The 24429-nt window shown below is 49.2% G+C and overlaps 1 protein-coding gene across 1 annotated transcript in view; it reads right to left on the bottom strand.

The window, feature by feature from the left end:
- Positions 1-4078: 4078 nt before the first annotated feature.
- Positions 4079-24429, bottom strand: part of UCK2 (uridine-cytidine kinase 2) — a 59311-nt gene continuing 38960 nt past the window's right edge. The window contains exons 2-7 of the mRNA XM_080909415.1: positions 17791-17950; positions 16924-17020; positions 15031-15173; positions 10687-10784; positions 8592-8640; positions 4079-7470 (exon numbers count right to left, since the gene is read on the bottom strand). Coding sequence (XP_080765541.1) covers positions 7331-7470; positions 8592-8640; positions 10687-10784; positions 15031-15173; positions 16924-17020; positions 17791-17950 — 687 coding nt within the window. The 3' untranslated portion in view covers positions 4079-7330. The remainder of the gene's footprint in view (positions 7471-8591; positions 8641-10686; positions 10785-15030; positions 15174-16923; positions 17021-17790; positions 17951-24429) is intronic.

The following is a 24429-nucleotide window of genomic DNA, read 5'->3' as shown; positions in this document are numbered from 1 at the left end:
CCTGCCAACAGTCCGTCCAGTACCCAAACCTAAGGGAGAGCATAGACAGAAGCAAGCTCCCGTCATGGAAGGCAACCACAGGACTTTCTCCACTTGGTACCTTGTTCTAATTGGTCTCTAACTGCTCTGGAGTGGAAACTATGTTGGGCCATGTTGGATACTCGGTTAAGCAGATGTGCTCACTCAAAGAACTGCTGTGCAAACAGACCTGGTGTGGGGTGGCATCTATGTAGACAAGTGGTATCACCCCACTGTCTGCTTTTAACTGAAAGAATTAAGTGACTCCAATGGCTCCTTCTCTCTTCCTTGGACCACAGTGATTTCTACCTTTTCAGTCTCCATCTGCAATGCTTTGGACATCTCTGGGAGAGGCAGTGTTACTAGTGCTAGAAACACCAGGGCTAAAAGTACAGAAGGCCCTGGGGTTCCAACTCACCCAAATACCTTGTTATCAGCAATCCTCTTCAAACAAAGCTCTACAGAATCAGAGTCCTCGGAAATGGATCCAGTGGTGTTTTTAAAAATAATAACCACACACGTGCACATACGCAGCTGATTATAATAGTAGTTTGTAAAACTACTGTAGTGTAAGCAATGGTAGCCTTGGAGCCATACAAGCACAAGGGCCTGAGTTCAGATTCCCAGAATCCACTGGGTGCTAGAGCACACATTCGCTTCATGTGGGCAGAGGACGTGCAACCTTACCAAATCTGTGAGCTCTCTAAGCCCCGTGAGAGACCATCTCTAAATGAATAAATAAACAAATGGTGGCGTTGATGTAATAATGCACACCTTTAATGCCAGCACCCAGAAGGCAGACCTCTGTGAGTTTGAAACTAGCCTGGTCTACACAGTGAGATATTATTTCATTTAGTAATGGTGATGATGATTGTACTGGATGGTTTTGTGTCAACTTGACACAAGCTGGAGTTATCACAGAGGAAGGAGCCTCAGCTGAGGAAATGCCTCCATGAGATCCAGCTGTAAGAGATTTTCTCAACTAGTGATCAAGGCAGGAGGGCCCAGCCCATTGTGGGTGGCGCCATCCCTGGGCTGGTAGACCTGGGTTCTATAAGAAAGCAAGCTGGGCAAGCCAGGGGAAGCAAGCCAGTAAGTGACATCCCTCCATGGCCTCTGCATCAGCTCCTGCTTCCTGACCTGCTTGGGTTCCAGTCCTGACTTCCTTTGGTGATGAACAGCAATGTGAAAGTGTAAGCTGAATAAACCCTTTCCTCCCCAACTTGCTTCTTGGACATGATGTTTTGTGCAGGAATAGAACCCTGACTAAGACAATGATGATGATGACGATGACGATGATGACAGTGATGATGACGACAATAGAGTGATACCTGACAACATCTGGTCTACACACATTCACTCATACCTACACATACACAGAGAGAAAGAGAGACATCCAACACTCCCTCCCCCATCCCAATCCACCCACGGCTGTAGCCATGGAGAAATTAAGGGAGTTTGCTTCTATGTGCTCTAGTGGAGGCTTAAATATTTTCCAAAAAGAGAAGGAAGAGGAAAAAAAAGTTCTATTAGTAGTTAATACTTTTAAAGGCACTTGGGTATAAATCTCTTCAATATCTATAGCCAATCAAATGACAGTCTTGGAACTGAAGCCACTCCTTCCTTGCTGCCTTCTGAATCCCCACCACTAGATGGCAGGCACACACCAGACTTACTGCCTTTTAGGTTTAAACATTTGGAGCAGCCGAATTCAGTTTTCCCATAAAACCATCACATTCCTAGCATACTTCACAGGTCGAATGAATACATCACAAACACAGAAAAAATCTAATGTGACTTTGCAGCCGAGGCTGGGTACTGCAGAGGAAGCAGATGGGACTGGGCGAGCGCCAAGGTGCTGGTTTCCCCCAGTCATGACAGTCAGAACTCAGCACACACTCAAGGCCCTGGAACCACGGAATCCAAACAGTTCCTCATGATAAAGACAATGGCCAGTGTGGACATATGACAACTAGTTTACATAGAGAGTGGGGCTTTTTGTTTTCTTCTTTTTTCTTTTATTGGAAATTCTCTGCATTACATTTTAGATGTTATCCCTTTCCCACAATCTCATTCCCCGCCCCTTCCCCCATTGCCTCCATGAAGGTGCTCCCTCTCCCACCTCAGCACCTTGGCATTCACCTACACTGGGAAAATGAGCCTTCGCTGAACCAAAGGCCTCTCCTCCCATTGATGTCAGAAAATGCCATCCTCAATTGCCTATGCACCTGGAGCCATGGGTCTCTCCATGGGAACTCACTGGTTGGTATTTTAGTCCCTGGAAGCTGTGATGGGTTTGGATAGTTGACAATTTTGTTCTTCTCATTGGGGTTGCAGAACCTTTCAGCTCCTTCAGCTTATGCTAGGCCTTTTGCTTATGCTAGGCAGGTGCTCTAGTACCAAGATACATCCCCAATCCAGAAAAGTCCTCATTACATTGTTCTCTTTGCAGAGGAGGGGGCAATTGCGGGAGATGTTTCTGAGACAGGGTCTTAGGATGTGACCCAAGATGACTTTAAATTTATCATCCTCCTGCCTCAGCTTCTCCAATATTGGGGTCACAGGTATGTGCCATCAACTTAATATTAAATCCACTTTAAAGCATCTAAACATGCCGTGATGGAATCCACCTACCCTAGTCTCTTGAAGCAGACAATGGCATGTTCCAAGGCCCTTTCTCTACTCCTTGTATTGACGTTGTTTAAGCAGGCAGGTATTCACCATTGTCTGTAGCAGCCCGTTGATGGCTTCATTAAAGCAATGCTAATTTGGAGACTCAACAATTATCTGTGACTTCAGTTCCCTGGAATCTGATTCCCTCTTTTGGCCTCTGTGAGCACCAGGCAAACAAGTGGTACCGATATACCATGAAGGGGACACAGCCAGACACATAAAGAGCATTAAAAGCAGCAACACTGCCCTTCCCCTCACCACCCCAGAAGAAGAGGGGACTCTGCTGAGGCTCCTGTTGAGAGACCTGCCAAATTCCAGGGATGGCCTGGGTTAGCAAACGTAAGCAGCTGGAAAAACAGGATGAGAGGAGAGAGGTGGAGGGAGGAAGCTAAGACATGGGAGCAGCAAAGAGCCCAAGTTGAGTATGTGAAAGCCCCTGGAGGTCGGTCTTTTACAAACAGGCATAAGCTGGCTGTGATGGAACATCCTGGGACTTGGGAGGTTGAGGCAAGTGGAGCTCTGTGAGTTTGGAGCCCAGCCTGGTTAACATGGCATGTTCTAGGCCAGCCAGGGCGATTGTAGGAGTCTTTTCTCAAAGAACCAACAACAAATAAATCAATAGGTAGGTAGGTAGGTAGGTAGGTAGGTAGGTAGGTAGGTAGGTAGATAGATAGATAGATAGATAGATAGATAGATAGATAGATAGATAGATAGATAGATAGATAAGCAAGAATAGAAAGACTGGAGTGATGATTCAGTAGTTCAAAGCACTTGCTGTTCTTTCAGAGGATCTAGGTTTGGGTCCCAGCACGCACAAGGTGACTCACTCCGATACCTAGGGCATTGCATGCATATAGTGCACTTACATACATGAAGATACCCATGCACATGTACGTTTTAAACATATACACATATACCTTCATTCACATCAGAGAGCTAGAATTAATGCAAGCTTCCTTCCACCCCCATTCCCACCCCAGTTCATCCCGTCCAGGTTTTGTTCTCCTTTTCAACAGAGAAGTGGGTATGTCTGGAAGGCAGCAGAGGCAGAAGAAAGGACATCAGTGAGAACAGCCAGCATTCCTAGAACCTCAGCCTCCCAGAAGCCATGGCCCAGTGGTCCAGGTGATAGGAAGTATAAGGTAACCAACACTGGGTGAGCCCGAGGCTGCCCCACTCAGATCCCAGGACCAAGACCAGAAGGCCTCAACATGGGCCAGGCAACCCAACTTCCTGCAGAAATGCAAGGCCCAACCTCCACTGCCGAATTCTTGCACTCGCAGTAGGCTTCTGAGGCTGCTTCTAACCAGGCACCACAAAAGGAGTTAAAGAGTTGAATTCATTTTGTTTTTATTTGTCTTTATTTACAGCAAAGTACATAGGGTGTGGTCATTTCATAGCACTAACAAAGGTAGGGCAGTCAAAAGCAAAGAGGGGAAGAGGCAGCATCTTCTAGGAAAAGAACAGCCTAGGTCTCTAGCCACTCAACCTTGCTCCTGAAGCAGGTCTGGGTGGGAACTCACGGCCTGAAACAGAAAGCCACTGAAACCTGTCACCTGGGCCTGGCACCGTGAGAACAGAGCAGGCCTGGAGCCAGACTCTTAAAGGGGACTCGTGTACACCAGATGCCTCCAATTGTGCCTTTCCCAACCTGCTCTCTTCCTCGTTCTGACACAAAGTGTACAGCAATTGCCAGGGGGAGAGTATAAACAGCAAAGGAGACAGAGAAGGCCAGCCGGTCCTTCCCAGAAAGCATGGGCCGGCATGTGCCAGGGACTGACCCTAGCCTCTCGAAAAACCAGCCCGTTCTTTGGAGATTTTTGGACATGAACACAGGTTCAAAGGGCAGTGAAAAACATTTCCTGCAAAAGGCTGCGGTCCTCTGCAACTGTGGGGCTTCGAGGTCAAGGTTGATCAGTCTCCAATTTGGCTACTGGGGGGGGGAGGACACCTGACCCAGTAGCCTCTCAAGAGACTCACCCTGGATATAGCAAGCCAGAGCCAACTTCCCCCCAAGATCTCTGAGTAGCCACCATCATAAATATTAGTTCTGAGACATGTGACTTGGCCACTCCCTTCCCAGCAAAGCCTGAACTCACCCCACCCCCTTCCCCAGGGCTTACTCTACCCATGCCAGACCAGATTCCTATTGTCTTCACCCAAAGAGAAGTCACAGGGGTTGCACTGGCGTGATGAGGTATAAGACTGGACCTTCCTGAGACACAAGGCTCAGAGCTTTTGTTTCCTAAACACCCAAGCCGTGAGTGGGGAGGGAGAAGCAAGCACCATTGGGTGGCTCTGAGGCCGAAGGATGTGTGCACCTGTGATCAATGTTGTATGGACCTGCCCGGCTCAGCTTCCTTTATGAACAGCTCAGAATCCCCGGATGACAGGCGCTATGGCTTCCAGACCCGCTTACCTCCAACTCTCCAATGGAATCACAAATCCAAAGCCTCAAGACTCAGACCACAATGTTTCCTATAGAAAGTTCAAATGCACAAACTGGCCAAAAGGTGGGCGGCCCGAGAGTGATACACCCTCCATCCCTTTCCTGGACCCAGCAAACACTGCTTCCAGCCAATCCAGAACTGGTGACCACTTCCCAAGGCGGTAGGGGAAGGGTGGTCCTACAGCTGCATCCAAGCTAGAAGTGGGCTGCTCAGGTAGATGAAGGAGCAGCTAAGTAAAGGCTCAGAGATGAGAAAGATCCATTTTCCACGGCAGTGGGATAGATAGCCAAGGCACTAAGTGGTTTGGCACCTGGAAGCTTCAAGTAAAGTTGAGAGTGCTACCCACTGAGCGCCAAGGCTCTTGTACACAAGAACAGGTTTCCCGTGAGCACATGCAACACCAGCGAGGTCAAGGTCCTTGTTCTTGGGATCTGAGGCCAGGTCCTAACCTATCTTTTTATCTCAGAACTGCAGGAAGTTGATGTGATGAAGACTGCTCCCCAAATATTCGAGATGGATCTGTCTTGGTGGGTGTGCACCTGACCTGAGAGCACCCTGCTCCAAAAGCAGTTGCTGTCAGAGCCGGCACCGTAGCCTCATGTCTCAGAAAAGTGGCAAAGCTCTATTGAGGACTAGGTTAATGACATTTACATAGAAAAACAAAATTGAAGGCAAATTTGAATCCTGATTGGGGAAACTAGACGGTTCGAGGGAACCTCGGTGTGGTTGTGAACAGAGTTTAAGAAGCCTTGGTGGGCTCTGAGTGCCACATAGCTTGAGGGACTAAGCATGTGGCTCACAAAGCGCAGGATGGTGACCACCAACATGACAATCCACAGTTCTTCTGTAGCTAGGCACAGAGTAAGGTCTCACACCTGTCCCTTCTTGCTTGGTCCCATTCCCTCCAGCTGCCTTCTCAGCGTGACACTGTCAACTTCCTCTAGGCAGGAGTTCCCACCAAGAGGGAGTGCTCCAAAAAGCTGAAAATCTCCACCTTGGGCATCTTCGATCTAAAACCCCAGCTTGGGTACCCATGATTTAAATACCCTCCTTTAATATCTAAGAAATAACTTCTCTTGGCCCCTTTCTGCTAGGCAGCCACCTCATTAACAGTGACCTGGTAGTTCAGGGAATCATCCTGATGCTGCTCAGGATCTCCAGTGGACATCGGCTACCACCTCACAGTACAGCCCCAGCTCAGATGGGACAAAAGCAACTGCCAGCTCCATGGGTGGCACTCCTGGGGACAACTGTCAGTGGTCAATACCATATGTCATTAGCCAAAGCTGACTGCAATGAGCAACTCCTTATCCAATAATGTGTCCAGGCAACTCACAGGCTCCTTCCCTAGGAGACAGCTTTCCTTAAACTCCAGACGACAGTCCTATCCCCACCTCCTTCTCTCTTTTCACACAGGATGAGACCCTATAAAATCCCCACCCGAAAATTGGAGACAACTCTGGCTCCCTGGGAAAGAGAGAGAGCACAGGAAGGAAGGAGTTGTGGTGGTACCCAGGCAGCCAGAGCGAGGCAAGAATGCAGACAGACTGATCTTCCTCAGTGGGCCTCTTCCCTGAGATTGAGTTGAGATCACACTTAATTTCAACTCCAAAAAAAAAAAAAAAACCAAAAGTATCTCCCTCAGCTCCAGTTTCAAGAAGGTGGCATCTGACAGGGGAGCAAAGGGTTGAGTCCCATCCCCACTGAGGCCCAGGCTGCGGAGAACCAGGGACATCAACCAACCAACCACCCAACTCCCATGCCTCCCCAGATGCCAGAGCACAGAACTCTGCTGAGCGGGGCTCCAGGCCCAACGCCCACGCACGGGCTCCTACAGAATACTTATGGCAAACAGCTTTACAGTATTTGTACATTTACACAAAAATAGATCCTTTCTTTTTATATATATGTATGTATGCGTGTATTTATAACTGGTTACACGTTGGATTCATAATTAGGCATCACCAGTACTAGTTGGCACAGTTTGTCACTTAAGCTTGGGGTCAAGTTCGGTCAAGATTTGCTGTTCCAAAGTACAAAAGGGCAGAAAGGAAAATCAAGGCATTTCATCTCCGAGGTGTTTTCTTAAATACAGTAATTTCAGAGGAGGCGTATGTACAGGTGACCAAAGCCTCTCGACCCCTCCTGTGTCTTGGAGCTGGGGCTGGGGTATGGAGTCAGGGCACGGGTCAATGTGGCCGGCTGCTGGACTCTGACGCCTGCCTCTTGCGGGAAGGGGTGTAGCCATTGAGATAGCCGTTCGTCTGCCGCTTGGAGAGCCCTCCGTTGAGGATGTCCTGGATGTGCTGCACAATGAGGTTGATGGCCACTGTGGGGCAGAGACCAGCAGTGTTAGGAAGAGCAGGGGAAGGCAAGGACGCATGTGTGGGGCTGTGAGGACAGTGCAAGCATGGACGGGCACGCAGGAAGCAGAGGCAAAGACTTCCAGGAGTGGCCCTGACCCCTGAGAGCGAGTCACCTAACCTCCAGAGCCTCCAGCCAAATATTCTAAGAAGCCTGGGAACGATATCCAATGAGTGGACAATAACTAGGACGCGGTCAGTTACCACCAGACGAAGCAAGCAACCCAAAAATTGTGTAGATATGATTGGAGGTGGTTTGTTGTTTTTTGGGATTTTTTTGGGGGGAGAGTGGGGGCTCTTTTTGGAGGGTAGAGGGTTGGGGTTAGAAACAGGGTTTTTCTGAGTAGCTTGGCTGTCCTAGAACTCTATAGACCAGGCTGGCTTCAAACTCAGAGTTCCTCCTGCCTGTGTCTTCCAAGTGCCACAGCATTAAAGGCATGTGCCACCGCTGCCACCGCCACCAGGCTGGAGATAGTTTTTAATAGCACCAATTACCTCTAAGTAAAAGTCCCTTTACTTCTGACCCAAAACTGCAACAATATCAATAATACAGAAGGCTCAGAAGGGCAAGCCGTGTTAGCATCAGAAACATACCTCAGCCAACTGACCGCTGCTAACACCCAGCAAGGGTGTGTATGTGTGTGCGAGAGAGACAGACAGAGACAGACAATGGGGTATATCTTTAAGTATATAGAGAAGCCAGAGGAAGATGTCAGGTGTGTCCTTCTGTCACCCTCCACCTTATTCCCTTCCAGCAGTCTCTCACTAAACTGGGGACAAAGGCTGGCAGACATGTCCCAGCAACTGTCCTCTTTCCAGTTCCAGACAGTACTACGGTTACAGGAAGAGACACAGCCATGCTCAGGATTCTGGGACTTGTGTTTTGACAAAGGTGGTCTTGAATACCAAGTGGCAGCTGAAGGGATTCTTCAGCCCCTTCTATTAGATTCCTTGAGTATGTATGTCTACACACATGGACAGACATGTGACCACAGATCTGTTCCCAAGACTAAAGAACCCTGTACAGTCATCACATTTGTGCCCCTATTAAGTGACGGGGTGCACAGGACGCCCCACTGATACTCACCGAGATTGTCTGCACCTCTAGGAATGATCACATCAGCATATTTCTTTGTCTGTGGAGAGAGATATTTACATGGAATTAACTGATGCTCAGAGACAAACCTGAATCCCTCTCCAAGGGCCCCAGGCAGCAGCTTGAGCTTTTGAATGTGATGCTGAGGAAGGAGGGACTAAAGGAAGTACATTCATGGCTGAAATGGGAGTGAAAGGGAGAAAGGACATGTCAAGTTCCTCCAGCACTAGTAATAGCATTAATGAGAAACACCCAAACCTAATGGGCTAGAGAGGTAGCTCAGTGGTAGAGCTTTTGCCTGGTATGAGTAAGACACTGGATTCGGAATTACACACAACACACACACACACACACACACACACACACACACACACACACCCCAAGCTGCACTTTAAGGGGATCTGTTTACCTTGGGTTTCTGAGCAGAAACACTCTGAGCAGTGACACTCTGCATGCCTAGCCCAGATAAATCCAGGGAAGGGACACTTTGCCAGTGACCAGGACCAGCTCCTCTTCTCTTTCACGAAGTACATTTCTAAAAAGTGAAACCATGCTCCTTCCGTGTTGTGTATTTTGTTTGCTAACTGAGATTCCTTCCACGGGCCACACTGGCGGTAAGTGAGTCCTAAAATATGCCCCTGGTTTTTCACAGGCCACAAGTACCCCACTGTCTGCCTGAATACCCTCATTCCTGGCAACTACTGACCTATGTCAGCCTCAGACTTTCTTGGGTCCCAACTATGGGAAATGAACTGGTCTTCCCTGAGCAAAGAGAGCTCCACGATGGGAAGGAGCACATCCCAGAAAACACCTGGCCAGAAGAATCTTCAGCTGGCCATAGCTGAGTCAAACGGCAGAACAGTGCCGTGATTGGTTCCCAATGGAGAAATCCTTTTGGGTTCTCCGGAAGTCAAAAGGGGGGGGGGTGGTCCTCAGGTAAAGAGATGAAAAGAATTTCACAGCCTCTCCACCCAGGGAGCCCTGTTCCCAGAAACCTGATCTTATAACCTAACCTTCAGGCTGGCAAAGTTACCAGAGCTTACTCGGGAAGTCCAGCAGTCCCTGACTGAAAACAAAACCAAGCCTAGTGTAAGGTGAAGGCCTAAACAATTTAAAGCAGATGTGTTGAGGAGAAAAGGCAGAAGGCATTTATTAGCATGAAAAGATAAACCCCCTTACTTTGAAGGTCCTCAACACCACTCTTCCCAAATGATGTCACTCAAACCGGCCTAAGCTCCAACTTCTCCTGACCCGCGCCTGACTCTCCTAATGCTCCTTCCCCATCTTCTTTCCTTCAAGACCACATCACACCTTGGGTCTCTGGGAACTTCCCTTCACCGGCCCCATTTGGCCTCTCCTGGGGAGATGTGTTTCTCTGGCTTCGAGACACTCCCCCTTGGTTCTCAGAAACTCCCAGGTCCTCCAGAGGATATACAGCTGTGCAGGGACATAGGCAAGGAAGAGGATTCTAGTCCAGCACGCCCCAAATCTAGCGACCAAGAAGAGGCAGCAAATGAACCAACTGTGGCGGTGTCCCTACACCCCACCCTGCACTCACACTCTGACCTTCTGGAGTCTCTGGCTGGCTAAGGTCTATCTTGGATGTAAGCTAGCTTCAGGCAAAGTCTTGATATCATAATCCTCCCAGGCAAGAAGCACAGGTTGTGCTGGGAGATGCACAGGACTCAAGTAACCCTAAGAGGAAATGGGGAGAAAGGCAGCAGGACAGAACCTAGCCTGCTCCCTCTCAGGAATTCAAGACAGGTGCTCACTCAGAGGGGAGTGAGGTGTGAGCTGCAAACAGCCCCGCAACCCACAGTCACTGAGCCAGAGCGAAGGCTCAGCAATTAAATACTCTTATTGTTCTCACAAAGAACCCAGCACACACCAGCAGCTAACACCCGTCTGTAACTCCAGTTCCAGAGGAGCCCATGCCCTCTCCTGGGCCCTCCATGCCTGTGGTGCACAGGCATAAACAGGCAAAAACACCCATACACATAAAATAATAATAACAAATCGACCATTAAAGAAGATGACATCAATATTTCATGATTTATATTTAGCAGAAATGAAGAATACAACTCACTGGCAAGCAGAATTCCTCAAAGGCAGGCTTCACGAATGTAATGTACTGAGATAAAATCTGCTCAAGGTCCCTCCCTCTTTCGCTGATGTCCCTTAAAACTGTAAAAGAAAAAAAAGCAATAATCAAGAAAATGGTTCATGAGGAAGCACACCGGGCTCCTGCAGGTCGCCCAGGTGATTGACAAGCTCCTCAGATCCTTGACCTAAGATGGAGTAACAACAGATTTAGCACAAACAAGTTACATTAAGTCTCGCTTCCACCGAATTCTACTACAGTGTGCTCTCTAACATAAAAGGCTGCCTGACCAAGACTAGCAGCTTTCTTGTTTCAAGCAAACAGAAAAGAGCAGGGCATCCCCACTGAGTCCTGACAACTGGGAGTGGGTGGCAGCGGCTTGCACAACACTCACCAGTGTTCCCATGTCCACGGCAACCCCTGCGGTGGGGTCAGCTAGTCACCACCACCACCATCCCACCCCACCAGCCCCTGCCACTGCCTAAACTCTCCTGGGTGTGAATACCAGTGGTCGGGAAGTCCTTTCTGCTCACCTCAGGCCTAAAAGTTTGCAAATAGAAATGTCCCCAGTGAGAGGAGCACGGAGGAAGCCCAGACAGACTCAGATTCACCACCTTCTGTCAATCTCCCCTCAATCCCTCTACTCAGGGGCCTGCAGCAAACACGTCTTAAAGCCTAGTTTTAAGGGCCAGACCATCTTGATTGTGCCACTGTGCTGACTTCCCCGAGCCTCAGTTTCCCTTAGAGAAGAGAGCTGGGAAGGAGGTCCTGTCCACCAGCACAGCCCTCTGCACAGGTGACACTTGAAAGCTGATTACCAACCTGCTACAGTTTCGCCTGTATTCCCAGGGGTTATGTGTACGTGATCACACCTGCACCTGTGTGGGCACACCCCACACAGACCTGCTGCTGCCTGCAGACCAGACCTGGTAACCTCATCTGTTTAAGAGAAGCCAGTGGGTCTTGCCGTCAGCTCGGGGAGGAAAGGTCACACAGCAAGACTGCAAGGTTCTCTTCATCTAATGAGTAAGGATCTGGAGGAACGCGACCTAGATGTGAGCCCGGTCCCAAAGACTCCTGCTGCTGTGACCTTTAACAAGTGACTTATCCTCTTTGAGTGTTCATTTCCTTAAACAAAAAGTAGACAAAGACCATCTTATTTATAACTGGGGGAGAGGGAGGTATCTCATACCTAGGCTACTCTAGGTACTTAGCAAAGGGTGACCTTCAACGAACTCATACACCAGTGGAAACACCGGAGAGCTGAGATCGCAGGTGTGGGCCACTGTGCTCAGTTTTTATGCAGTTCCGGGGAGAGTCCAGATGACAGAGAGGTACAGAAAATCTCCAGCACGGCAGCTGGCCACAGTAGGTTCAATAAGCCTACCCTCCTATGACAACTGCCATACTAACACAACCTGGAGGGGGCTCCTCACAGTAAGACCAGTGGGGGATGGGAGGCTGCAGAGGAATCCTGCAGAGCCCTGGACAGGCGTGACAAGGGCCAGGAGAGGCCAGCAGAACACAAGCACATGTAATGGGTATTTTAAAAAGGACAGTTAACAAAGAAATGGGTCCCAGATACTGAGGACATAACAGAAAAGGCACTGTCACCCAACTCCCTAAGAGCCTTTCTTCAAAGAAGCTGTCGCCTTAAACAGACTAGGTTGGCTCCATGGCCAAGGGCATGCCGGGGCCAGCCAGCACACTGCATTTGAAATGCCCTGATCCTTGGGCACTGCCAAGAAACAGAGCCAGACCAAGGGCTGAGTCAGAACAAGACCTTGGCTAAACCGGAAACTCCGGAGAGCCAACACTCCCACACCACCCCATTGCAGCCCAGTCTGAGCCCCACACTTGTGCTGGAACAAAGTAACGTGCGGGAAGGCACACGTTCGCTGGCTGTGCCTGGCCGGGAACAGCCCAGCGCTGCTCTTTCAGCTCTGGATGCTCATGCCTCGTTTCTTCTCTGCCCTGGTGCTTAGGAGCCGCCAGAAGGAGGGAGCAGAGAGAGAAGCCCTCAGTCAATGCAGAGAGTAAGGGATCTCTGAGGTCCTGCGCCTCCCCGGCACTGCGAATTCTAAGACCCACTCCTCCCTTGCAGGTATGTTAGATACCTAGCAAACATAGCCTAGGTTATGAACAGTGGGTAGAAGCACAGCTCTCAACTCTCCCAGAATGCTCTCCAGTCCTACATCTGCTCCTGTCAGACATGCACCCCACCCCCGACCCTGCAGCTCCCTGCACCCCAAGCCTATGCCAAGCGGGCTTTGTGTCTCACCTGGAAAGAAGGAACTTGTAGAAATGACATGTATGAAAGCCCCACAATCCACCAGGAAGGGAGGGGCTTGGCAGCAGGGGATTTGTAAAGACACATCACAAACGAGAAGGCAGCAGTCTGCTCAGACAGCAAGGGACACACAGTCACTGGCCAAAGAGAACCCCAAGGATGGCTAAGTACACAGGCCTGTAAATCTCAACCCTTGGAGGCAGAGGCAGGCAGATCTCTCAGATTCCTCATCACTTCAAGGACTTCCCATATTCATACAAAGACCCTCTCTCCACCCCAGGCCAGAAAATCGAGGGAGAATGTTTTGGTCAACCCGGACCATGATGATCCGATTTTAGTCAGAAGCCAAGACGTTACAACTACTCCAAATCTGGTTCTCATTCCCTACAAGTTTAGCCTCCTTTGAGGGCTAAGATTGAGTCCCACCTGCTAGGCTCGTGAGCCAGTTAGTCAAACTGTTCCGAGGCCCAGTTAGGCTAGAGAGGACACCAGCCCCTCCCTCTCAGAAGTCTGACCTCACCTTCGGACACTCTCCATGCATCATCTCTAACCCGGCACTGGAGGACTAATCCCCAGAGGACTGGGTGATAGAAAAAAAAATACGGTTCCAACAGTTTGCCCAAGGCCACATGCGATGGGCAATGAGGTCTGAGTCTTAGCACGGTTCACCTGGCTTTGAATTTATTTTACTTTATTTTACTATACCATGCTGCCTCTTTAGCCTGGCAACCGTAAGGTGAGAGAAAGAGCTGCGCTTGTAGGTACGTTGACAGGCCAGGCACTGGTCAGATGCACTGAGGTAGGGAGGGTCCATAAAGAAGCACAAGCCTAAGTATCCCAGAGTCACCACCATCACTAAGCTAGAAGAGGGACCTGCTGCTGGAACTAAGGTCTCTCCCAGTCTCCCCCATCACTGAGGGACACTTTTGTTGCTCCCCACCTAAGAGTTCAGGTGGACGGAGCATACAAGAGAGAATGGATGGACTCGGGCTAGGGATGTAGCCTAGCTCAGTAGGTAGGGTGCTTACCCGGCATCTATTAGGTTTAAATTCAATCCCCAGCATCACATGACCCCGTGCCCTATATCACCAATGCATGTGGGGAGGTACAGGTAGGAAGACCAGAAATTAAATGTCACCTTTAGCTAGTTCAAGGCTAGTTTAGACCCTGGTAGGAAGATTTGTGAGCTACTGGATATTCTAGTAGATACATGTATCTCATCATCCCTTAGCAGGAAAATCCCTTAGACTAGTTTCTCTCCGTTCTACTGCTTCTACTTCCAGCTCTTGCTGAATGTTTTATTTATTATCAACTTATCCACATGCTACTCTCGGCCGGCCACTGTGTCTGTATAGGTAATAAGCATTTTCCCTAATTGCCTGCACCACAATCGAACCTCATCCCTATGAACTAACACTCCTCTTCTTCCTCTTCCTCCTGAAAAGCCTCCCAGTGGAATCAAACGGCTCAGTATCCTGCAGAGCTAAGCTCCTCACCCAGTTCTACGGCTCCTGAGAATGCACAGACTCAACACAAACACAGGTCCACTCTCCGGAAGGCCTGCTGGAGAATATGCTCCAGGGCTGCTCGGAGGAATGAGAGTACAAAGAAGCAGATGGCAGGGAAAGGCACTAGGTACCGCAAGCACAGGGGCCCCATCCGAAGATTCCCTACACTCAGTTACTTCCAAGACCAAGGCGTCTTTTGTTAGTGCCTTATGGGGGGAAAAAGTCATAAGCATTTAAACTAGACGATTCCCAATGAAGCTAGACTTATTTCCTCTTAGTGACCAAACAAGCCTTTCTTTATCTAAACAGTAAAGTGACTAATCCCTTCCTAAATACCACCAAACACTGGGCAGCAGGATATCCTGGGGCTGGGCTGATATGACAGGGCTAGGTCACAGAGCCACACAGCTGCATTAGGAGAGGGCCAGGCTTTACTTCAGATTCAGGGAAGGCACGTGCCTCTCTGGGGCTCCCATCTATCTGCTTGCAAAGTGGCCACCAAGTGGGCCATCTGAAGCTTACAGAACGCACCTCTGCGAGACAGACGGGTATCGGCGTCTGTGTCCACGAAAAGCTTCATCTGGAAAAGGTCTCGGACCTCCTGGGAGTAGAAGGCTAGGATCCCTTCGAAGAGCACCACATCTGCGGGGTAGATGGTGACCGTCTCCTCTTTCCTGCAAAGACAGAGCAGTGATGAAGCTGAATGGCCAGGGAGCGACAGCAGTATCAGAGCATCTGGGCTGTGAATCTGGGTCTCTCCCACTATAGACCTGCAACAGGAGAGGGGCTTGGCTCCTAGCCCCAGAGGCCTCAGGCCACCACTGTGCAGACAAGGACTTAAGAAGGCCAGCTCAAGCTCCTCTGAACATAAGGCAGAAAGACAAGTAACAATCATTCTTTAAATAAAAACGGGCTGAAGGATGCAGACAGAGACAGAAACTGGTCTGAGTTCTAGTTTCTCTGAAAGCATCTCCAGGAATTCTGCCATGCCTGGCACTTCTGCAACTTGGCATTCTGAACTTTTAAGAATCAGATATGCAGTTCTTGCTATATACATCCCTACCCACTGCTGTACACACTTCTACTCACTCTTCCATACCTGAGGCAACTTGAGGGGAGGAAAGAACCAAGAGAAAGAGGGGAAAAAAGAGAAGTTCGAGTGTGCTGTGATAAATGAGAAAGCACAGAATGGAAGTCCAGAGTTCGAGTTCTCTGTCACCTCTTCCGAGGGCCCCCATCCTTACTGACAGATCACTCATTCACTCACAGGGCTGGGCAGCCCAAGGCAGATCCTTGCACCGTGGCCATGGGATGGGTCTCCCTCCGGTCCACACTCCTTCGGTGCACTCTTAGCCTCTGATGAGGCATCCGCCCTACATCTCCTTCCAGGCCCCTCCTGCCTCTCACTCCTGTTGACACTGTGCAATCAGCCTCCTTCCCTAAGTGAAGAGGGTTAACATTCGAAAATCCCTGCAAGTTAGCAGGGTAGTTCTAAATTTTCTCCATCCCCTCATACAGCAGGATCTGGCCCCACTCGAGGCACCAGGGAGGGAATTAGAGCCCCTCTGCACTTCACAGCACCCTCACCCTCTCATTGTCCCCCTCCATCCCAGCCCCCACCACACCCTCATGTCCTGGGTTATGAGGAAGGCACCGGCTAGGTGTGTGCCGCACTAAGAGCTCAGACATGCAGAACAGGACAATGTGGAGGCAAGCACCAGGCTTATAAGGACAGGAACATCTGGTAAGAAATCAAATTTCCTACTTTAAAAGAATCCAACTTGGGAGAATGGCTCAGAGTACTCAGAAGGACGAAAAGCCGGTGGGAAAGCGTTCTAAGGACCACAGATAAAGACACTTACGGAGCCACTACCAGCTCAGTTACAAGAAGCCACCCCTGGGAACAGGCCATCTGCAAGTTCAGCTTACGGCTGCAGAGCCCCAAGTTAACCAGTTCTGAAGACTCACATGTGAACAAGAGTAAACATTCCCAAGCATATCTTCATAAGGCCTGTTCTGCCTTTGGTCCTACTCATGATTACCTTTTTAAAGAGCACAGATTCAAAGATGCACACCACAACAAACTCGTGCCCAAAGTTCAAGCCCATCCTTCAGAGAGGAAAAAAGAAATGACCCAACTATTCTACGAAACATCCTCAAGAAAGATGGGGAAAGGCCTGGAGAGATGGTTCAACGGTTAAGAGCGCTGACTGCTCTTCCAGAGCTCCTGAGTTCAGTTCCCAGCAACCACATGGTGGCTCACAACCATCTGTGGTGGGATCTAATGCCCTCTTCTGGTGTGTCTGAGGACAGTTACAGTAAACTCTTATACACTAAATAAATCTTTTTAAAAGCGGGGGGGAGGGGGGTGAGAGGTAGGGAAGCAGGCAAAGTGCACACCTAGGATGCTCTAAGCTCACTCACCGGGAGTGGGAGACGAAGTCATACACGGGGATCTGAACTGTTTTTCCTTCGGTGATTTCTTTGAGTGTTTTGAAGATCAGTTCGTTGTCAAAGGCATCTGAAGGAAATAAAATTACTAATTAACACAGCTCTTGGCTTTAAACTAACCTGTCCTAAAATCAGAACAAATTTCACACCCCAAAGTACACTGCCTCTCAAAGCCAACATCCACCTATGGTAAAATGTAAACACTCCCTGAATCTTAAAACGGGGTGTGTGAGTTCCTTCTGGAAAACTGATCAGTGTTTGTTTTCTGCTGACATCCTATACTTGGTGTTCACATGCCCCCTCCCATCTCTCCTCAAAGGTCAGCTGGGTGCCCTGGGATTGGCTTACATGGTGTGGAAAGTGTACTGTGACTAGGAAGAACCAGAGTCCCATGCCAAGCAGGGCTGACTCCCAACGAGAAGCCCACAGGACCTGAAGAAGCAATGTGCTGACCTAGGCTAGCAGCACAGTGCATTTAGGGGTCCACATTTAGACACTCCCATTTCCCTTCTTGCTGGTCACCAAGCAGAACACATGGGGAAGGGTGGGGATTGAGGGGTAGTTGGCGGTGGTACAGGTTACACATCAGAAGGCAAAGGACCAGTTGTGTGTTTGCACCTGGGGCTGGCCCATCTCTACCCAAGCTTACGTGCTTGACCTTCATTCAATTCAATCAGCTCTCTGCAAAGTATTCCAAAACCCATTCTTTCCTCTATGAATGATAACCCTGCAAGGTAGTCATTAGGCCTTCATGGTGTGGACAAGAGGAAGCTAAGCCTCATGAGCACAGCCACAACCCCATCCACCTGCAGCACACACACCTCTCGGCTCCCAACTCACCCGGGTGATCAAAGTTGAATTGGCCCTTCAGGGCTTTGGCCTTCTGCTCTGAAGTGAGGACTCGGTAGAAACTATCCTGGCTCAGGATGACCACCTGCTTCTGGTGGTAATCCACCTCATTCTGCCCCAGAAGCTGGACGATCTTAGCACAAACGGAAGACTGAGGAGAGAGAAGAGAAGGTGTGTGTGGGAGTGTGCTGGGGCAAAGGAAGTGAACATCTCGAGGCTGGCACCTCCCTGAAAAAAAGCTGAGGGAAGAAGCCAGCAGCTCTGGTAAAACACAGCCAATTAAGATGACAAGACAGTGAGTGGCCCTGGGAGGGTGGCAGCATTTGTGATCTCAAAAGAAAAATAAAAAGGCAAAAAACCTCTCAGATCAGCCTGCTGAAAGGTCTAAGGATCCCATGATCCTCTCCTCTTCCTGGGCACCTGCTGCTCTGAGGGCTCAGTGCAGTGAAGTGTGGAGGGTGTGGCCTAGCACTCCTCTCTGAAAGCTGGTAAATCAAGACAGAATGCCAAGAGTTGCTCCATCTTTGTGTAGAAAGTGGGACCGATGCTATGCTGACAACCCAAAGGAACAAAAACTGGCACAGGGCACTGAGCCCCTACACAGCCTCAGTGCAAGCGAGAGCCCAAGCAATGCTGTGTGAGAGGCGATGGCTGGAATGAGGGCTCCGTGGCTGCAGTGCGTGATGCTCTTCTGGAGGAAGTTCTACCCCAGCAGGATGGGTGTGTCACAATCATCTAACTCTAACTCCAGGGAAGCTAACAGCTTCTTCTAGCTTCTATAGGCATGCAGGTACATGAAGGTAGGTATAAAGAGATAATAAAACCTTGAAAACACAACGTGCTCCAGAAGCCGACTGGCAAGATGGCCCAGTGGGTAAGGCACTGGTCACCAAGCCTGTAATCTGGGGTGGACCCAGAAAGAAAAGAATAAACTTGGACAAGCTGCCCTCTGACTGCCACGGACATGTACACACATGCACACACTAAACGCAGATGTAGTAACAAAATAAAAAGTGAGTGCCTTTGATTCCAGCACTTCGGGAGGCGGGAGCAGGCCAATACTTGAGTTTGAGGCTAGCCTGAGGATAGCCAGGTCTACAGAGCAAGGAAAAGTTCTAGAAGCAACAACCCAATCACTCAGAACTGACACATTAGAGAGTTACTGGGCTCTGTTTTATTCTTGAACCTGTTTTACCAACTTTGCCACCTGATTTTAACAGCAAAACACACATACAAAAGCTTACAGTTACAATTCGTAGACAAGCTGCTTGGTTTACTGGAGCCTAAGACCAGCAGCTATTCACTGCACTACTCTAACAGACTGTTCGACAAGGCACATTAGTCTCACAACCCAATAAGAACCTTTGAAGGAGGAACAACAGTTTGCTGCAGTTTATTATTCCAATGTAAGTTTTCCTCTTGTTACAGCTAAGCACTTAAAACTACTTTGAACTTGCAGAACTACTTTGAACTTGGAGACCATAGATTTGCTCCCTGAGATGCCCCCAACCCCACCCCAGGAAGGTAGAGCTTCCATGTCTCCGATTCAAAACTGGAAACACCCCAGCATGAAAGTCATCGAAAGGGACTGATACATTTGTAGGCCTGGAATTTCCTTTTCCTAACTGGCACCTGATTCCTACAACCAAAGGTGGTGAAAACAAAGTCCACCATTGCTGGTAGGCTGGTCTAGGACACAGAACTCTTTCACGAAGGCGTGTGTACATTAACTATACATTTTTAATGCAAGTCTAGTTAATGGTTTTGCTCTATAGCAATACCACACTGCCACTATAAGAAACAATTTATTTCCCTCGACCCCTGGAAAAGGTCTGATCGGCAGTTCTTATGAGTAGGCTAAAAGTCAGCCTGTCAACTCCAGGGCTTCGGTGCTCTCTTCAGACCTCCTGATGGAGACTGGAACAGGGCTCTTCTGTGAGCCCTACATGACAGAAACCACTGGTATAGATGCTCAATGGATAGTCAATGCTAATGGGGGGAAGGGGCCAGGAATGACACTGGGATCAGGGCTCTAAGCCCAGCCATCCATAGCCAGGGCTGGAACAGCTCACAGGTATCTAACACAGCCTGAGGGAACGAGTGCAGCCTAGTTTTGCAAAACATCTCTTTGTTTTTCCAGACAGGATTTCTCCATGTAGTCCAGGCTATCCTGGAACTCCTCTATAGACCAGGCTGGCCTGGCTCAGAAATCTAAGGGCCTCTGCCCACCAAGTGCAGGTACCAAAGGCATGTGCCACCTAGCACTGCTCCATCCTTATTAATACAGGGTCACCACAACAAGCAGGCTCTTGTCACTCCCCACACACTGAAATCAGGAGGAGAGGGAACTGGAGAGGTGGCAGTCTGAGGCAAGCCTGGTCTACAGAGCAAGTTCCAGGACAACCAGGGCTAAATAGAGAAAACCTGGGGGTGGAGGGTGGGGGAGGTTGGGGAACACTTGCTCCTCTTGCAGAGAACCCAGTGGTGGTTCAAAACAATTACCTGTAATTTGACTTCCAAGGGATCTGACACTCTTGACCTCCTTGGTCACCAGTTACACATATTTGTACAGACATCCATGTAGGCATAACACTCACACACAGAAAGTAAAATAAATAAATCTTTTTAGAAAGTGGACACACCCATTGCCACTGTGAGCTAGTGTCTGAATCCGGCCAAGTATAGCACCTGTCTGGTCTCAGGGCTGATCAAGCTCCTGTTCAAGAACATGCCTCGTCATCTTTCCAAACGGGGGTTGGCATCAGCTCCAAGGTCCTCCACAGATTTCTCCCACTTCCAGCAGACACTGGCAGAGAGCACTGAGCACCGTCCCACTGTACTGCATCCTTACCTCACTGTGCTAAATGCCATAGAAAATAAGGCAGGGGAGCAGAGTGTCTACCGAAAAAGAAAGTCTCAGCTGCTGGGAGCCAGTATCATAGGCTGAGTGTTCCAGATGTGTAGAACAATGGCTTCTTTTCTCAGAGACACTCTTGCTGGCCCTTGGGAAGCCGCAGAATGTCAGCTAGTCACCAACACGCCCCTCCCCACCCCCACCCCCAGGGTTGGCAGTTCCTAAAAGGGCAGATGCCGAGCCTGCTGCAGATTCTGGCTTAAGGAAAAGCTTTTCTCTAAAAATCATCCTTACACAAGAGTCGGCTCTCACAGCCCAGACACCATCTGGCTCTTCTATTTCTAGCAGTGTGTCTTCCCGTACCTAACCGCCTTCTGAGGCTCCTGGCCAGTGCCAATATTGCTGAGGGGGTGGAGCACTGGGGACTGTTCAGCCTCTTTTGTCATGTGCCCTCTGCCTTCCAACCCCAGGATAGACATGCTGCGGACAAGGCCAGAGCTGGAGAACTCTGGGGGCTCCCACCCCTTGGGAGGGTGGAAGGTTGTCCCTGCAGCCTCACAGAGACATCCTGGCCAAAGGCCACTCTGCCCAGCATGCCACAACCCCATCAAGTTGTCTGCCATGTTCCGCTGGGGTGAATGCAGAATCAGAGGGAGGGAAGCTTAGCAACCGGTCAGCCAGGCTTATGGGAGCCAATGAGCAGGCAGGCAGATTCATCATTCCCTTCCTCTCAGTTACCACTTGCCCTGAACTCAGCTGACCTCATCAGCTGGTGGTGGGAAAAGGCCAAGCATGAATGGCCATCTGGCCCCTTCGCTCCGGTACTGTAAGTTGTACCAATTAGTCTTCAGTCTTTCCCTGTTACTATCATTACTAAGTTCCATCTCAAGAGAACAAAACAAAACAAAACACCATGCCCCCCCCCCAGACATTACATCACTTTTTTTGGGCTCGGGGGTGTTCCCCACACAACTCACAGGCTCTAATTTACAGACATGAGAACATCAAAACACCCATAATTTGCTCTGGCCACACTGAGAACAAAGTTTAAATCTGTTGATTCTAACAGGAGCAAACCAACCCATGGCCATAGACAGTAGAGAATGTGTCACTCAATGCTTCCCTGGAGTAGCTGAAAGCCACCTGTAGTCTTAGAGTGGGTAGCCCAAAACCAGGCAATGCTAAGCAGGCAAACTAAGTTCAAAGCACAGCAACTGTGTGCTCAAGGCACAGACAGACACAATCTCAATGAGAAACCTGCTACACATGCATAAAGTTGTCTCTCCAATACCCCAAAGAGGTCAAGACCATCCCAAAACCCCAGCCCTGAGGACTGGCCAGGCTGCAGCACAGAGAGATTGGGCTGGGGGGGGGGGGGGGGGAGGGTCTCAGTTCAGCACAGGTCCTTGTCTTTAAACCTGGCACCTGAAGTGTCCGCCACTCCGTTTTAGCATCAGCCATGAGTTGGACTATTCTCCCGCTGGAGTCAGTCCGACAAACACAAAACACCCTAAGTACTCAGCAGAGATGGCCGGTTGTCACGTTCTGAGTCTCCGGCCCTGAGCGCTAGCTGGGCACTGGCATTTTCTACCCTTCCTTGCCATGCTAAATTCTGATCACGTAAATGTGTAGGTCTTAAGCGAAAGGTTCCTGGAAGCTCCTAAAATAATTAAGTGCTCCTTTTAATGTTCCTCCCAGTGAAGACTTGACAGCTGGAGCTTAAGCAGCCAACCTGAAGCAACTAAAGGTGAACAGCGGCTGAACAAAGGAAGTCTGGAGGTCGGGCGGTCACAGCTCAGATAAGAGTAAGAGCGTGCTTATGTTCAGAAGATGTCCTCCAAAGTCAGGCTGGAAGCATCTGGGAATTGACAATATCAGAAGGTGAGGGCATTTGGAAGGAGTCTACTTTCATTTCTACTGCTGTAATTAAAAATCCTCAGACAAATAGGTAGGGAGGTAGACAGACAGATCTGCATTTAGCCTCCTGTGAACTTTAAAAATTGTCTCTATAACCTATGATATCTAATGCAATGTAGAAGCCGATGTCTGTCATGCTGTGGTCTGGACACACTGAGTACAGGTGTGATTTAAGTGCACGCATGCGCGCGCGCGCGCGCACACACACACACACACACACACACACACACACACACACACACACTTTCATCCAAGTTCATTTGAGAGTTAACAAAAGCTACAGACATCTGGGAAAGGGAAACCTTTTAAATGCCTCCAAAAAAAGAGGAGAAAGGAAGAAAAAGAATGAAAATAGAATAGAGAAAAATGGAAGGAAGGAAGGAAGAAAGGAAGGAAGGAAGGAAGGAAGGAAGGAAGGAAGGAAGGAAGGAAGGAAAATAGAGGAAAAAAAGAAATTCTTCCATAAGATCAGGCTGTAGGGCATTTTCCTAATTAGTGATTGCTAGGGGAAGGCCCAGGCCATTGTAGATGGTGCCATTCCTGGGCCAGTGGTCCTGGGTGCTGTAAGAATGCAGAATAAGTAAGCTGCGAGCAGCAGGCCAGTAAGCAGCACCCTCCATGACCCCTCATCAGCTCCCAGTTCCTGCTCTGTTTGAGTTCCCCTTTGGTGATAAAAAATGACATGCAAGTGTGCGCCAACTAAGCCCTTCCCTCCATGGGTTACTTTTGGCCACAGTGTTTCATCACAGCAACAGTAACCCTGACTATGACACAGAACCTTTGGCTAGAGCCACCTTAACCCTCAAACCAACCTATGACGTAAGTGACACTATCCTCTCTTACCTAACAGGAAAATGAGTCACAGAGAGGCAGAATAACTGATTCTGCCAATGACCACACACTGCAAAAGAAGCCGTGCCTGGCTCCAGGCTCAGAGGAGCTGAGCTGAGATGGGGGGGTGGGGGCAGGGGTTGTTCATAATCACTGCACACACTGCCAGACCCACCACACTTCCGATGGAATAGAACGCCCCAGGATTCTTCAAATGGGGTACAGTACCAATGTTTAAACCCAGCATCATTGGGAAAGCAGGTGCTTGCCGGGCCTCTTGGGAAGCTAATTGTTCTGATGAATACTTCACTATGGAGGGAAAGGTAAGCCACTTCTGATTGCCGACAATTAGTTCTTTCGGTTTATAGGTGTCTGGGTACATGCTTAAGGAGGCACAGATTGCTACTCCAGAAAGCAGGGGAGCCTGTTGTGTTCTAGAGGAACAGGAACGATACAGCACAGCGTAAGAAACACACAACGTCCCCACTTGTGCTGGCCTCGTGCTGGGAGCTGATCAACCCCATTCAGAAGAAGAACCAGGCTAAGAATGGCTGCGCTCCTACCCCATTATCCAGTCCTGAGTGAGTTATTCGCTAGTCAAGAGTTAGTCTCCTCTCTTAAGAGGAGAGAGGGGAATACAGGCTGGTACAAACACTAGCTAGGACTGTAGCCATAAGAAAGATGGCAAACACAGAAAGGGAACACGAAAGGTAAACTGCTTAGCAATGTCAACTGTGGGACTCTACGTGGAAACACTGCTCACACAGAACCCGGGTCTAGGGTCATCCTGTCTGGTCACCAGCTGTGCAAAGGCAAACTCGCCCACAGTAGTGTGCTAGAGATTCAGGTGGTCATGCTACATACATGATCTTAAACAGTCACTCTGCATAAATGACTTCAGTCATTCTATATAAAGAAATGAACTTTTAGCCTCCACTTCCTCTCCTCCAACCTGAATACAGAATCGGTAGCTGTGCACAAATACAGAAGGGACACACCTGGGCTTCCTGCTAGCTTTGGTGAATCTG

This window comes from Micromys minutus, assembly GCF_963924665.1.
Source record: "Micromys minutus genome assembly, chromosome: 1".
Taxonomy (NCBI): Eukaryota; Metazoa; Chordata; class Mammalia; order Rodentia; family Muridae; genus Micromys; species Micromys minutus.
Note: the sequence above shows the minus strand (reverse complement) of the source record. Positions and strands in the feature narration are given on the sequence as shown.